This window comes from Euleptes europaea, chromosome 5 (genome assembly GCF_029931775.1).
Source record: "Euleptes europaea isolate rEulEur1 chromosome 5, rEulEur1.hap1, whole genome shotgun sequence".
Taxonomy (NCBI): Eukaryota; Metazoa; Chordata; class Lepidosauria; order Squamata; family Sphaerodactylidae; genus Euleptes; species Euleptes europaea.
The window spans coordinates 30,209,216-30,224,265 of record NC_079316.1 but is presented as its reverse complement, the minus strand read 5'-3'; the positions used below and the strand labels follow the sequence as shown (position 1 = coordinate 30,224,265).

Below are 15,050 nucleotides of genomic sequence, written 5' to 3'. Positions count from 1 at the left end.
TCTCAAGTCTGCGTTGTAATTAACTATTTGTTCCTTTTCACACAAACATGATCCTTGGACCAAGGTTTGTATCTGTGCTTGTAGGCCAGCAAGCATTGCAGTGTCTCCAAACAGGCACTGTGTTATGTACCTGCTGTTTATTTCCTTAGAAATATATTTTTATACAGAGCTAGTTACTATGCTAATTATTGTTGGATGGAAAGAAATCCTGAAATCATTTTTCAGCCTTTCCGGTTTATATTAAACATTGCGTTATTGTTTAGTGTATCTCTTGCTGTTACTTGGTGAACCAATATTAATTTGTACCTCTATAGAATGGACTCAGATTGCAACCAGGTACCTTCGAGAACAGCTTGTAAAGATTGCAGAATTTTATCACGTGACCTCAAACCAAGGTAGCGGCTCTGTTGTGGTGCCTCCTGAAATAGAACAGACCCTGAAGCAGTGGGATTATAATGAAAAGCTGTCATTTTATATGTTCCAGGTAACCTTTTCTAAAGAAATAGGGTTTTGTAGGTGCTGAGTTAACATGTGGTTCCATCAAGTAACAGAACTTTGCAGCTGGCTTCTTTGTTGCTTTATTGTCATTTTTCAGCCTTTTTGGTTTATATTAAACATTGGGTTATTGTTTAGTGTATCTCTTGCTGTTACTTGGTGAACCAATATTAATTTGATAGAGGTAAGCAAGACTCTATTGGGGGTATCTGAAGCCTGTCACAGAATAGGATTGGGGCAGCTGACCAGGATGTCAGCAAAATGTCTACCCATGTATGGGTAGAAGCTTTGTTATTACAAGCTTTGTTGTTGCCAACCTGATGTGAATAAACCCTTCATGTTTTCAAAAAAGCAGCTGGGGGAAAACCATCTCACTAGAGCAGTGGTTCCCAACCTTTTTTTGACCAGGGACCACTAGAACTTTTTTGTTCGGTGCAGGGACCCCAAGGTTCAAAATAAAAATTCTGAGAATTTGAAAATAAACTTTAATCATAACTGTTAGTTAAACATTAAACTTAGAATAATATTTGAATATATATTTTTTATAATAGAGAACTTTTAATTGAAAATATTAATTTATTATGGGTTTATAACTTTGTTTCGTGGACCTTAATTTAGTTCTCGCGGACCCCTGGGGGTCCACGGACCCCTGGTTGGGAACCAGTGCACTAGAGGGACAATTCTGTCTCCATTACGTCTTTTGTATGGTATAAAAAACACCCCTAGCTACATTTCTACTGTGTTCAATGTTTCCATTTTACGAGTGGAGCATGAAACTAGAAGTTCAGGGAACAGCAATGTAATTGATCTTCCATCCTATGTGAATGTATATCATCCATCTACCTGGCTTCTGCTTTTCTGAATATGCTTTTCTGGAATAGAGAACATTACATATATACAGGTGCCATTAAAATTTTGGTAGGCTTGAGACTTGAAAGAAATTATTTTTGTAATTGAGTATTAAACTAGTTGATCATTAAACAGTTTATTAGGGGGAAAAGTTGATGCTCTGAAAACACTGACTCATTATTTGTATATTATTTGAGTGGTCAATTATCACACCTTTTTTTTACCTATGAAATGCACAACCCTACTTTGCTTAGTTGAGTGTCTTTCATTGGCTGATGTATCAGTTCTGTTATCTGTCTTTTTTTAGTTAAAGGTATAGGTAGTCCCCTGTGCAAGCACTGGGTCATTACTGACCCGTGGGGTGACATCACATCACGATGTTTACTAGGCAGACTGTGTTTATGGGATGGTTTGCCATTGCCTGCCCCAGTTGTCTACACTTTACCCCCAGCAAGCTGGGTACTCATTTTACTGACCTTGGAAGGATGGAAGGCTAAGTCAACCTTGAGCCAGCTACCTGAAACCGACTTCCGTTGGGATCGTACGCAGGTCATGAGCAGAGCTTCAACTGCAGTATTGCAGCTTACCACTCTGCGCCACAGGGCAGTTAAAAGGTAAAGGTCCCCTGTGCAAGCACCGGGTCATTCCTGACCCATGGGGTGACGTCACATCCCGACGTTTCCAAGGCAGACTTTGTTTGCGGGGTGGTTTGCCAGTGCCTTCCCCAGTCATCTTCCCTTTAACCCCAGCAAGCTGGGTGATTTCACCGACCTTGGAAGGATGGAAGGCTGAGTCAACCTTGAGCCGGCTACCTGAAACCGACTTCCGTTGGGATCGAACTCAGGTCATGAGCAGAGCTTTTGACTGCAGTACTGCAGCTTAACACTCTGCGCCACGGGGCTCCTACAGGGCAGTTAGTATACTGAATAATAGTGGGATGAAGAAATTTTTTGCGTATTTTCTCTTTACTAGTTTTTACTTTTAAATATGTTACCTCTCATATTCCTTAAGGAAGGAATGTTTGAAAGACATGAATATCTAACATGGATACTGGATGTCTTGGAAAAAATAAGACCAGTTGATGATGAACTTCTAAAACTCCTGCTACCGCTAATGTTGCAGGTAGGTGCATAATACAATTTGCTGCTATTCAGAAATTGGTCTCAAAACAGCTTATTAGAATGCCTAATTTACTTAACTTCATAAATTGATCTAACTCTACAGTTTTATATAAAAAAAACCCAAAAGTTGCGGTAATGGCAAATTGTTCTGGGGTGCTCCATGTTCAGAACTAGAACATTACTTACTCTCAACTGAGTGAATATAGAAATTTTTTAGCATTGGCTAATTAAAAAAAATAATTATATATGTAAAAGCTAACTGCTTGTTCTCTGCAGTGATTGTTACAATATAACGGGTGGTTCTTTATCTCAGTAATTGTTAGTAATGGAGCAGGGCCATGGTTTGGAGGCGGGGTACTGTTTCATATTCAGAAGGCCTACAGATCAGTCCCTGGAATCTCTATGTAAAATAACTGCAGATTTAAAAGCTGGAAAAAGATCTTCTGCAGTCTCTAGCGGTCCATATCCAGAAGGAACAGATATACCAAAAGTCAACTCACTATAGGAGAGTTTTGTATGTTAATATTCCATCAGAATGATATTTAAAATAATCTTTATCTAAAATGTGTTTTCCAGTATTCAGAAGAGTTCGTTCAGTCGGCCTACTTGTCACGTCGCCTTGCTTATTTCTGTGCCAGACGTGTCTCTCTACTGATATGTGATAGTCCTAACCTCATAGCTGCCCATTCACCTCATATGATTATTGGACCAAATAATCCTCCACTAGCAGCTGCAAGCCCTACTACTACCGGTCCTATGATGAGCCCTGCACAGATGGTCTGTTCAGATTTCCTTTCCTGCCCACAACATCGTCCGCTTGTTTATGGACTCAGTTGTATGCTGCAGGTAGGATGATGTATTTGATGCTTCCTGGTATCCCAGGAATGAATCAGGAATTGAGGGGGAATGCATTTACCGGTAGTACTGATTTTCTGATTGCAATGGATTGCATGGGTTTAAAAGTTAACCTCAGTATTTCAGATATGCCAGGAGATACTACTATTTGGTTTTGGTTTCTTCAGTTGCAGAATGCATCCAAAACAGCTGAAATAATCCTGCCTTCTTGAAGAAGAGGTAGTGTTTTGTAGCAGCGAAAAGTTCAAGCTTGGCTGTTCCTGGTTCAAATTTCATCCCAGCTGTGAGATCACTAGGTGGCTTTAGGGGATCCTCCTGAATCGCAACTATCTGCATCACAGAACTAATAATTCTACACGACGGTTGTAAAGATTACTGGGAGCCTTCTAGGCATTGCATGTGCAAGTGGGATCTGCAACCATGTGGCGAGTTTCCCATCTGCAGCAACTGCTAGAACAGTTTGTTGTACGAATTGGGGCCATCACATTGTGAGCTTCTTGTCCCCCCACTGTCAAGCACCATTAATGCAGATTGTTAAATCCATCTATGATGTCTCCAATTTTAAAAAAGATTATAGCTGGGAATACCAGTCACTATGGTAAATGCATTTAGACTGTCTTGGAGCCATGTGATGTACTTTGAACATTTGAAACGTTCTGTATAAATACTGAAGAGAGAGTGATAAAATTGCTATCTTCTTCACACTATAGAAAGATTCTTACTCTCTTTGCATTCTACAGTAATAGTAACAGGCAATCATAGATCTTCTTTTTGTTTTAGAAGTGTATGTCATTTACTTAATCTAGAAGTACAAGGTAGGTTTAAAGGTTTGGGAAAACAGATTTAGGGTTCTGGGTCTGGTTATTGTGCTTGGTTGCATCCTATAATCTGTTGGGGGGAAAGTTCTGATGGACACAAGTTTTCCTGGCTCTTCCTTCCTCAGTAGCCATTTCCAACCCTGGGAAAGTTTGTTCTTGCTGTTGCAGGATGCGCATGGATTAATAGTGGGGAGAGGGAATGGGCCAGTTGTGTGGTAAGCTGCCATAATTGTGGTTTTGTAGTTGAAATATAATTGGTCAGTATGTTTAGAATTCCTTGTGTGAATGTGATCTTAATTTATTGCATACCATTTAATATCGTTCTAAATATTTCCTGTTACAGACTATAACTCTTTGTTGCCCAAGTGCCTTGGTGTGGAATTATTCCACAAATGAAAGTAAAAGCATTAATCCAGGTTCTCCTTTGGATTTACTTCAAGTTGCTCCATCCAGTTTGCCTATGCCAGGAGGAAACTCCATATTCAATCAGCAAGTATGCTTCTTTTCAGTATCCCATTTAAACATGATGTTCCATATTATGTGCGCAACTATTGAAAGTCAAGTAGCCTTTACATATCAGGTTTATGTAGCCATGCTAATACAAACCACTAATTTTTTATGCCTGTGATGTTAGGATTATGCATGGGCCATGCCTAGTGCAGTCGCTGAAGCCAAGAATTCAGTGCCTCGCATAGCTTTTTGCTTCCCCATGACTAGGTGAAAAAGAATAAACCATACAAATGTGCCAGAGTTACATTATGTTTACAGGATGCTGAATCTAGCTTTTATTGTACAGAATGTAGAACACTCAGGTGAAGAATTAAAACAATTATTGTAAGCCTCCTTGAACCATAAGGAAAGGCAGGGTAAAATGTTTCCATAAACATATAAATGTTTTAGTTTGAGTGTGGGGAGATACATAGTACTGCCTTCATGTGAGCATGGCTTTGCCTTCCATGTGGAAGTCCTTGCAAGTTGGATGTCCTTTGCACATAGGAGCTGCTAAACTATCTGTAGTAAGTGGATCAGGGAAAAAGTACAAGCAGAAGGTTGAACTGAGTCATAATTCAGATGCGGAGTTATCCTTTTGAATGTTAGCAGGTTTGGTTTGAAGTACATGGAAGATGAATGTTAAGATTGTTTTCATGCTTTCAGATGAAATTTTTTAAAAAGTATTCCCATTTTAATCTGTAAAACAGTAAACAGGAGGAAAAAATACTTTCTCACTTGTCCTTGTCCTTGCAGTGACAAAATATATATTCAGTTGTGCTTCCTAACCTAGGAGCATGGTTACAAAGAAATCTGACATATACTTCAGAATTGCATTTCCCATTGATAATATGATTAAGAATGTGTCTTTTCAGGTTCGGGCAAAAATTTATGAAGTAGAACAACAGATAAAACAAAGGGGACGTGCTGTGGAAGTGCGGTGGTCATTTGACAAGTGCCAAGAATCAACTGCAGGTAACCTTGTTGGTCTTTATTTGTTTTGGACCTAAACAGGACCGTGCAAAAAAATTTTTTTTTTGTGGGGGGTAAATTTTGGGTTTGAGTTTATTGGGCCTGAATTTTTCAGTAAACCAAGGAAAAGCCAAATGCCCATACCGATAAAGAAAGGGGTATTCAGCTTTATTTCCGGGTTTTCTGAAAAAATTAGGGCCCATTTTAGTCTGTGGGGATTTTTTTCGAAGCTCCTGTGGGGGCGTTTTTGGAGGTAGTCACCAAATTTGCGGCATAGTTGCAAGGAACTCTCCTTAGACGGACACCAAAGTTTGATGAAATTTGGAACAGGTCCAATTTTATGGGCCTACAAAGGGATTGCCCCAATCCTCCAGGCATTTGCGAGCTAAGCTGTCAATTGGTTTGCAGGTTCAGAAGTTCAGCATTGCTGGCACCTCAAAGTCTGGGGACTCTGTTCATATCTGGGACACATAGCATAATGTCCCTGAAAATTGTCTTCCAAACTGAGGAAAACGGCTTATGTGCCAGAGAAATAAGCATGGAAAACATTGCTTTTGGTGGCAAGTGACTTCCTGTGAACCGTCCTTTATTATAGTTCCCAAAAATCTGATTTCAAGAGATGGACACGGTGCGGGGAAACAAAGCTATTATTCGGGGTAACCTTCAGTTTGAGAGCATGTTTTCATGGGTGTGTGTGTGATATCGGAGCCAGCCAAAGTCATGACCAAGGCAGCTCTTGTGAAGGAGATTGCTCATCCGTGCGGGTGAGTCTTCTTCAGAAGCCTGTTCAGCAGCTGTTGAAGCTGGCGCTTTTTAGTTGGAGGGCATATGAGCCCCATCTTTTAAATGACCCTTCTGCCTCCAGACTATCCAGATCAGTGAATGGTGATGGATAGTTTGGTCAGACCAAGTTGGCTCCCATTACACCCCTACCTCAAAAGGGCCCGAACTATGTGGCCCTAACAAAACCAATCTAAGATAGAAAAATGGGAGAAAGCACAGAGCCGTGCTTCTGAGCAAAGGTGAATAGCTGAAAAGCTGAATATCTATTTGGCCTTTCGGAAATTGCCTATTTGGCTTTGGGTAGATTTCCAGGTTTTGGTATTCGGCCGAAACAAAACCCAAATATTGGCGAAATTGCTAATTTCGGTTTTATTTTCAGTTCGGGTTTATCGATATGTACAGCCCTAGACCTGAGTGAAAGACATTAATGTTATCTTTCATAAGAAATTGTATTTTTTGGATTGACAGCCCAGTGTGAGTTGGTGTTGTTATTGACTGCTAACGCTTCAATGACAAACTTCTTGAGAGGAGTACAGGTGTTATAAATGTTGATATGAGAAAGAGGTAGCCTTGTGGATTATAAAACTGTATAAGGAGCCATAATTTTGTTCCTTGACACATCATAGGAAGACACTTAGCTGTGAAACCAGTGGGGGGTGGGTGGGATTAGGTAAATGTAGAATGAAGGAAGAGCATCTTGGGTAGAATACTGAAGAATGATTAAAAATGAGGATGGACGATTTAAAACCAGTGAAGAAAGATATAAGGATCAAAAGCAGAACCTTGAAAAAAAAAGAACAATCAGGGTCCAGAGAAGTTCACACTCTTCATTACCACAAACATTAAAAACAAGATGACTTTAAAGTCAATGCAGTCATAGAAACTTTATTTCGTGCTTCAGGTGGGTAGTTTAGTTTATCTGGTTTTCTACTCACCCTATCCCGACCAAAGTCAGGCTCAGGGAGTCTGTGTTAGCACGTAGAAAAAAGTAAAGGTAAAGGTCCCCCTGTGCAAGCACCAGGTTATTCTTGACCCATGGGTGATGTCACATCCTGACATTTTCTAGGCAGACCTTGTTTACGGGGTGGTTTGCCAGTGCCTTCCCCAGTCATCTTTCCTTTATCCGCACGTAGCAGAACAAAATTTGGGTTCTGTAGCCCCGTAGAGAGGAGCCCCGTGGCGCAGAGTGGTAAGATGCAGTAATGCAGTCAAAAGCTCTGCTCACGACCTGAGTTCGATCCTGATGGAAGTTGGTTTCAGGTAGCCTGCTCAAGGTCGACTCAGCCTTCCATCCTTCCGAGGTCAGTAAAATGAGTACCCAGCTTGCTGGGGGTAAAGGGAAAGATGACTGGGGAATGCACTGGCAAACCACCCCGTAAACAAAAAGTGTGCCTAGAAAATGTCGGGATGTGACATCACCCATGGGTCAAGAATGACCCGGTGCTTTAACAGGGGACCTTTACCTTTAGCACCGTAGAGACGAACAGAATTTCCAAGTTATAAGCTTTTGTGAGTCAAAGCTCACTTCATCTGATGAAAGGTTTTGTTTTGTGGTGGTTTCCTTGAGAAAGCAGTCAACAACACTTCATAAGAGGTTCTTCTCAGTTGTCATGCAGTGATTCTTTTCTGCATCTCTTTCTATTAGGGGTTACTATCAGTCGCGTTTTGCACACGTTGGAGGTTTTGGATAGACATTGCTTTGATCGATCGGATTCCAGCAACTCAATGGAAACTCTTTATCACAAGATTTTCTGGCCAAACCAGAGTAAGGATAACCAGGAGGTAATTTTATTTTCCCCATCTGTATTTATGAACAGGAAGATTCCTTGACTGATTCCCCCCTTCCTTTATGTATTTGTGCAAAGTTTAAAGCATCCTAGTAGTATGCAAATTCTCATTGTTCAGTACAGATTCTCACTACTGTTGTAATAATTGTATTTGAAGCAGTGTTTAATACCTAATATGCCATGGCTTATAGTTGTTCACAAGTCCCCCCCTTTTTTAATTTGGGCTTTTCTTTCTTGGGTATGTGTGGTTGTAGCTCTTCAGTCACTAGTATACTGTGTACGTTTATCTTTACTACCTATAATTTCCCTGGCATTCAGAATAGGTTCTAGGTAGGGTTGCCATCTCTAGATTAGAGGTGGAGTTTGTGGAGGGAAGGGAGCTCAATTGGGATGTGGAGCTATAGAGATCACTACAGAACTGCCGTTTTCTCCAGCGGAACTGATCTTTGTAGTCCAGTTGTAATTCTGGAAGAACTCCACAACCAATATGGTGAGCCCTGGCTGAAATGTAATATTATACAAAACAAAAAAAAGTTGGTAATCCCATAAGAACCAACATTTTAAAATTTTCTTTTTTTTTTAACCATTGGATTGAGATTAACCAATACAGTATTTATTGCATGTAACACCATCTTCCTACCCCATGTTGTTACATTTGAATCTTGTTCTTGGATTTGTTTTCCAGCTCAGATTTAATTAACGTTTCTGGGTTTTTAGTCAGATGCAGTTTAAATAATAATATTTAAAATAATTTACTATATCTCCTATACTGGAAATAAAAGCAGTTAACTTTCTGACTATTTGAAAAATAGTCAATTATTGATGTTAAAATGTTAGCAGTTGCTGTTGTTACAACCTGTCGACTCTCTAGCTCAGGGGTGTCAAACATAAGGCCTGGGGGACAGATCCGGCCCCTTGAGCGCTCTTATTCGGCCCGCGAGGCAGCCATCCTCCCAGTCCCGATCTGGGCTAGCAAGGCATGGCCCGGCCCAACCAAGTGACATTTGTGTCATATCCGGCCCTCGTAACAAATGAGTTCGACATCCCTGCTCTAGCTGTTTCTTGAAAATTATTTTTATAAGGGTTATGCATCTGGTTCAGACTTTAATCAGAATAAAAGGTCTCAATTATGCTAAAATGCTGCACTCTGAATAGTTTGATTGGCAATCAACATTGCCATGATTTTCTTATAAACAGCATGGAATGCTGGTGAGGATTAAAACCGTTTCCTCAAAACTGTTTTTCAGGCTTCGATTCAACCCAAATAGAGTAGCAATGTTTGTGTATGTAAAAATTAGGAATAGGTTTGAACTGGTGGCTCAGTTTCAGGGGGGTAATCATTTTCTCCCTCTGAGTTTACTGAGCATGTGGTTTGTTGATGTTTTTCTTGAGCAGCAGTGTGGAACAGGCACTGCACATGTTCAAAGGAGGTCTAGAGGACGTCACTCAAGTTGGGGGAAAGGCTCTTTAGGCTGGTGGATGTTTTCAGACTTTGCTGAGCAGAGGGACTGGATCTATCCCATAGTCCATGAAAATGTCATCATCTTTGGGTTGTAAATTTCAATTCTTGAAAGAACTGCAAGCTAAGGAATGTTTTATTGTCTGGATTTTGAATCCTGGAAAGTAACTCCCTGAGTCAAATTGTTCAGGGTTTGTCAAAGCTCCACAGACTTTTTTTTGGGAGGGAATATATGTGTTGCTTAAAACCACTTCACTGTCAGTCTTAGAAAGCTGTACTCCACTGGGCACGTGCAAACTGCAGTGTACTTCCTCCAATTCTTCTTAAAGGACTTAAAGGGCAATTACATCTTTGTCTCTGCTTCAGGAGTTACACTGTGTAGTTCTAGTGTGCTGATAAGCTGATTAAGATATAAAATAATTGGTTTCTATTTCATGTTCTCCTCAGCTTCTGTTCCTCTATTGGCTTGCATCCATCACTGCAAATGGAGTCTTAAACATGCCCGGATTGTGAAAGTTACTGAAAAAACTGTGTATTTGTTTAATGCGTTTGGCTGGCAGCTGATGATACAAATGCTATATTTGTGTTTCTGCTTATGTTGGATCCAGTGACCAAATTGTGCTTCCGTTCTTCTCAGCTGTAGAGGAGCTATCAGAGTTAGAGTGTTTGGAAGGAACTGTTCCACAGCTGATAGCTGGAGAAATGGCTTCATTGTTTTAGGTAGAGAGGAGACACGAAACTCCCTCAAAACATGTTCATAAATGATCTGGAGAGAAGTCACAAACATTCCAGGGACTAATTCCGAATCAGGTCTCTTGATGATTTACTATACAATTTGACATACCCTAAGTTTGCATTTCTAGATGATCATACAGAATAAAACGTTGCCTGTATAGTTTTATGAAAGCAACTGTTGTGGTTAAGAGCACAAGTCAGGAAGTCTTCTGCCATGGACTCAGTAAGTGGACTTGTGTCTCAGTTGCAACTTCCTCTCCCTTTGTCTGCAAGGCTTTTAATTGTATGATTAAGGGTACAGAGAGAAAGAATGTGAATCACATTAAACACTAGAGCAAAATTACAAAATCTTTTGAAGTATTATTGCTGGGGTTATTTTTCTAAGCACTAATTTAACCTTCTGTTAAAACATACTGCTGAATGCTCAGTTTATAAATCCAAACATAAACGGATGGTAACATATTTGTGTGCACTATAATCTGAGGAGTGTCAGATTTTCAGATGTAAATGTCTGTTGAGGAGGGCTGTCATTGAATTTCTCAAACATTTGAAGAATTGCAGTTAAGCCACTAGATGGCAGTTCGTTCTTCAGTTCTTTAGCCACAAAACAGAACCCAAGACACAGCTGGTATGTGTTTGAAATTATCTAGAATAAAATTATATGTGGCACAGTTACCATGTCCAAAACATATGGATTGTTTTTTTTTTCCTAATTGGATTCCATGTTCACACTCCGTTCTTCTAGGAAACATTTATGATTATATTTGACTTCTTATGTGCTTAGATTAATTCATATAGGACTTTGCTGTGTCTTGTATAAACATGGTAGAAGCTTTTACAGTTATACATGGCTGGGGAAATTGGACAGAGAGAATTTCTTTTCCTACCCCCATAATACCAGAACTCACAGGCATCCAATAAAATTGGTGGATACTATCAGGACAAATAGGAAGTATTTATTCTTTAAGAGAAGCATTTGGGAACTCATTGCCACAGGATGTAGGGATGACCATGGTAATGAATTGTGGACATACATGCCACAGATTCATTATGATTTTCCTTTTTTTTGCTGTCTTCCCTGGCCCCCTAGACCCTTTCCTTTATAGAATGAACTTCCTAGACACTCAAAATAGACTCCCTGGAAAAAGTGCCGTGCTTAACAGAGATTCTTTCTCTCTGTTAGGAGGTGTTAATCCTTTTCCTGCAAGTGCCATCCTGGGTAAGAATCTAGCTTCTGGTTGCCCCGTGCCAATCTTCCGTTGGAAAAGGAGCCCCTTTGGAGCCCACAGATGATCATGGCCCGCAGTTGGTAGAGCTTTTCTCACAAGGAGCTCAGGTGTGCGTTTTTCCTGGACCTGCTCAGTAGCGGTGGGCGGCTGGTGATGCCGTTTGTTCCCTCAAGTGGAGAGTGTGAGTCTGGCCAACAGGGTCCAACAACCACATCAGGAAATTTGTACATGAAATAGGAGCCAGTTTCAGTTTTAGATGCATTAGGTAATTTTCTGTTGTCTTTCTTCGTTTGGCTGCCATTTGTAGTCACTTCTGCCTGGCGCTTTACTTTTGAATTATTTCTTCTTGCTGAGTGCGAATGTGCAGTTTAAATTCTAGCCCAATTGCTGCTGTGTCCAGCTGTTCCAGTGCTAGCTAGTCAGCTGCACAGAGCTGCCTGTTGCATTGTGTTGGCTTTTGGACAATTCGTAATTACTTTGGTCTGATTTGATTATATTGGCTTTCTGTTGTTTAGAGCTGCCTTCTTGTATGATGGTTATTAACCACTTGTGGTTTTTGTGTGTGCTTGTACTTCTTTTAATGCGACCTTTATTTAAAATGTTTTAAAATTCTGATGGGGTATAACATCTCAGACTTGGTTGACCATTTGGGAAGCATCCTCCTTGTGATAATGGAGGTACCACCAAGGGAACGAAAGGGCAAGCAGTGGTGGTCTTGGCCCCCTTTTAAGGACCACCAAAACTAGGTTGGTGGCAGCAGATTACTATACCCCATCCATGCATGGTTAACTAGAATGCGCAGAAGGGTAAAGGAGGCGCAGGTTGGTTTGCCACACCCCAAACGGGGCTCCTCAGGTTATCCTCTCCCACTCCACTTTGCTACTGCTATGGCCACAGTTTAGTGGGCTGTAAAATGGATTATACAATGTATGAAGAACAGGTTCATCAATGACTTCTTCACACAACGCATAGTTAAATTGTGCAACTCCCTGCCCCAGGATGTGGTGATGGTTGCCAACTTGGAAGGCTTTAAGGGGGGAGTGGACATATTCATGGTGGAGAGGAGTATTCATGGCTACTAGTTAAAATGGATACTGGTCATGGTGTGTACCTATTCTCTCCAGGATCAGAGGAGCATGCTGAATATATTAGGTGCTGTGGAACACAAGCAGGATGGTGTTGCTTCAGTTGCCTTGTTTGTGGGCTTCCTAGAGGCACCTGGTTGGCCACTGTGTGAACAGACTGCTAGACCTGATGGGCCTTGGACTGATCCAGCATGACTTTTCTTATGTTCTTATGACTGTTAGCCTTGACTGACTCAGTGAAACCTCCATGTTCAGAGGCAGTAACCCTGTAAATACCAATACTGGGAAGGAACAGTGGGGGGCCTTGTGGATGCCTGACCACTGTAGAAACCAGATACTGGACTAGATGGACCACTGGTCTGATCCAGCATGGCTGCTCTTATATTCTTATTGGTCTGCCACCATTGCTGTGACATAGAATATCCACACTACTTTAGCTCAATACTGTGATGGATGTGATGGTTGAAAAGCTAGTCCCCTGTGCTAGTCTTTGATCTCTATGATGTTTAATATTTCGAATTTGAGCTATTTGCTTTTTGAATAAATAACAGGGATGGAAACGGTACTGGGAGCTGAGATCTTGGGTTGGAAACTTCAGTGCTTGTTGATACAGCTAGAGAAGTTGTAGCCTTTGTTAATATATTTAACACTATTAACTTGTTTAGTATGAAAAGTGTAGCCTTACCCTTAAATTGTTATCATAGTTACTTGGGTAATAAAATATTGATTTTTCTTGTAGATGTACAGAAAAATTCTGAGAACTCTTGAGTGCGGGAACAAAACCAAATAACTGTCATGGCAACAAGAATGTACTCAAATTAAACAATAGGGAATTTATGATTTGGAACAAAGGCCCTAGGCTTAACTTGGGTTTGGCTGGGTTTTGCCCTTTCTGTATTGCAAAGTTTTTAAAATGGATATAGTGTTCTATTTCATGTTGTGGGAGAGTAACTTGAAAGCTCTAATTGGCTATTTTTAGTCTTTTGGGTTAAAAAAAAACCCTAATGGCAGATCAACCTTTCCCTCCCTCCTGCTGTGCACTTGCTAGAACAAACCTTTGAAGTTTTCCAATGAAGTCTTATGTATAAATACCTTCAAAATTAAAATATTTTGTTCTGGCCCGTCTCCAGACGATGGGAAGCTCTGGTCTGTCCTTACGTACTCAACATCTCAGTTTCACCTTTCTGCTGAAAACTAGCCTCTTTCTCTGCTTTTTCACTTTCAACACTTCAATTTTAAATTTGCTCCCTCCAACCATTGACAGAAGAAGAGATGGTTTTTATATGCTGACTTTCTCTACCACTCAAGGAAGACTCAAACCGGCTTACAATTACCTTCCCTTTCCCTCTCCACAACAGAAACCTTGTGAGATAGGTGAGGCTGAGAGAGTTCGGAGAGAACTGTGACTAGCCCAAGGTCACTCAGCTGGCTTCATGTGTAGGAGTGAGGAAACCAACCCGGTACACCAGATTAGAGGCTGCCGCTCATGTGGAGGAGTGGGGAATCAAACCCGATTCTCCCGATTAGAGTCCACTGCTCCAAACCACCACTCTTAACCACTACACCATGCTGGCAGGAAAGTACACAGGCTTTTTTTTTTTTAGTTACAAAGAAACTAAGCCCAGTACTGAGGGATGGTACTAGTTTGGTTGCAAAGCAGTATTACTAGGGTGTACTTTTCAGGTCGCCAAGTACCTATATCTGCATTCACACACTTGTAAGCATGGGATTGTCTCTTCTTCCCCTTGACCATGGAAACTGTCTTACATGGGAACATGGTTCTGTAAACTGTTTCCTAATCAGAATGGTAGTGTGTGTTCATGTGTTTGTGTGTAAATTAGGGAAAGGAGTGGGTGATAGCTATCCATTGTTTCTGAATGGGTTGATATTGCTTCTTTCATTCCTACTATTTTGTGTTTCCTGTTAACTATTCATATTTAGTGGAGAAGTCTAAATATCTTCAAACCAAATTGCAGTAAAGTTCATACATTTACAGATGACGTTTAACCCCAAAGCCATATTTATTTACTTAGAATATTTTTATCCCACTTTTCACCTGCATGGGGGGACCCAAAGCAGCTAACAAAACAAAAGAGGCAACAAAACACTTTGCAAAAACATATATGCTCCAACAGACTAACTTCAGTAGTAGCTTCAAGCGGGTAATGAGCTACAAAGATGTCCCAAACCTGGTAATGGTTCCCCTGGTATGGCTGCTGCTGATTAGAGATTTCCCAACAAGGAAGATTCTTTTTGTGTTGCTTGCTGGCCACACAATTTTTTATTCCTAAAGCAATTCAATAAAGGAAGCCACGGCCTTCAGTTTGCAAGACCTGAGAAAGGTTGTCAGTGATAGGATGCTTTGGAGGTGAT

The 15,050-nt window shown here is 40.6% G+C and overlaps 1 protein-coding gene across 1 annotated transcript in view; it reads left to right on the top strand.

Moving 5' to 3' along the window:
- Positions 1-15,050, top strand: part of MED12L (mediator complex subunit 12L) — a 208,297-nt gene that overhangs the window by 24,848 nt on the left and 168,399 nt on the right. Inside the window, 6 exon segments of the mRNA XM_056849403.1 lie at positions 315-484; positions 2,356-2,466; positions 3,042-3,311; positions 4,482-4,631; positions 5,503-5,602; positions 8,028-8,164. Coding sequence (XP_056705381.1) covers positions 315-484; positions 2,356-2,466; positions 3,042-3,311; positions 4,482-4,631; positions 5,503-5,602; positions 8,028-8,164 — 938 coding nt within the window.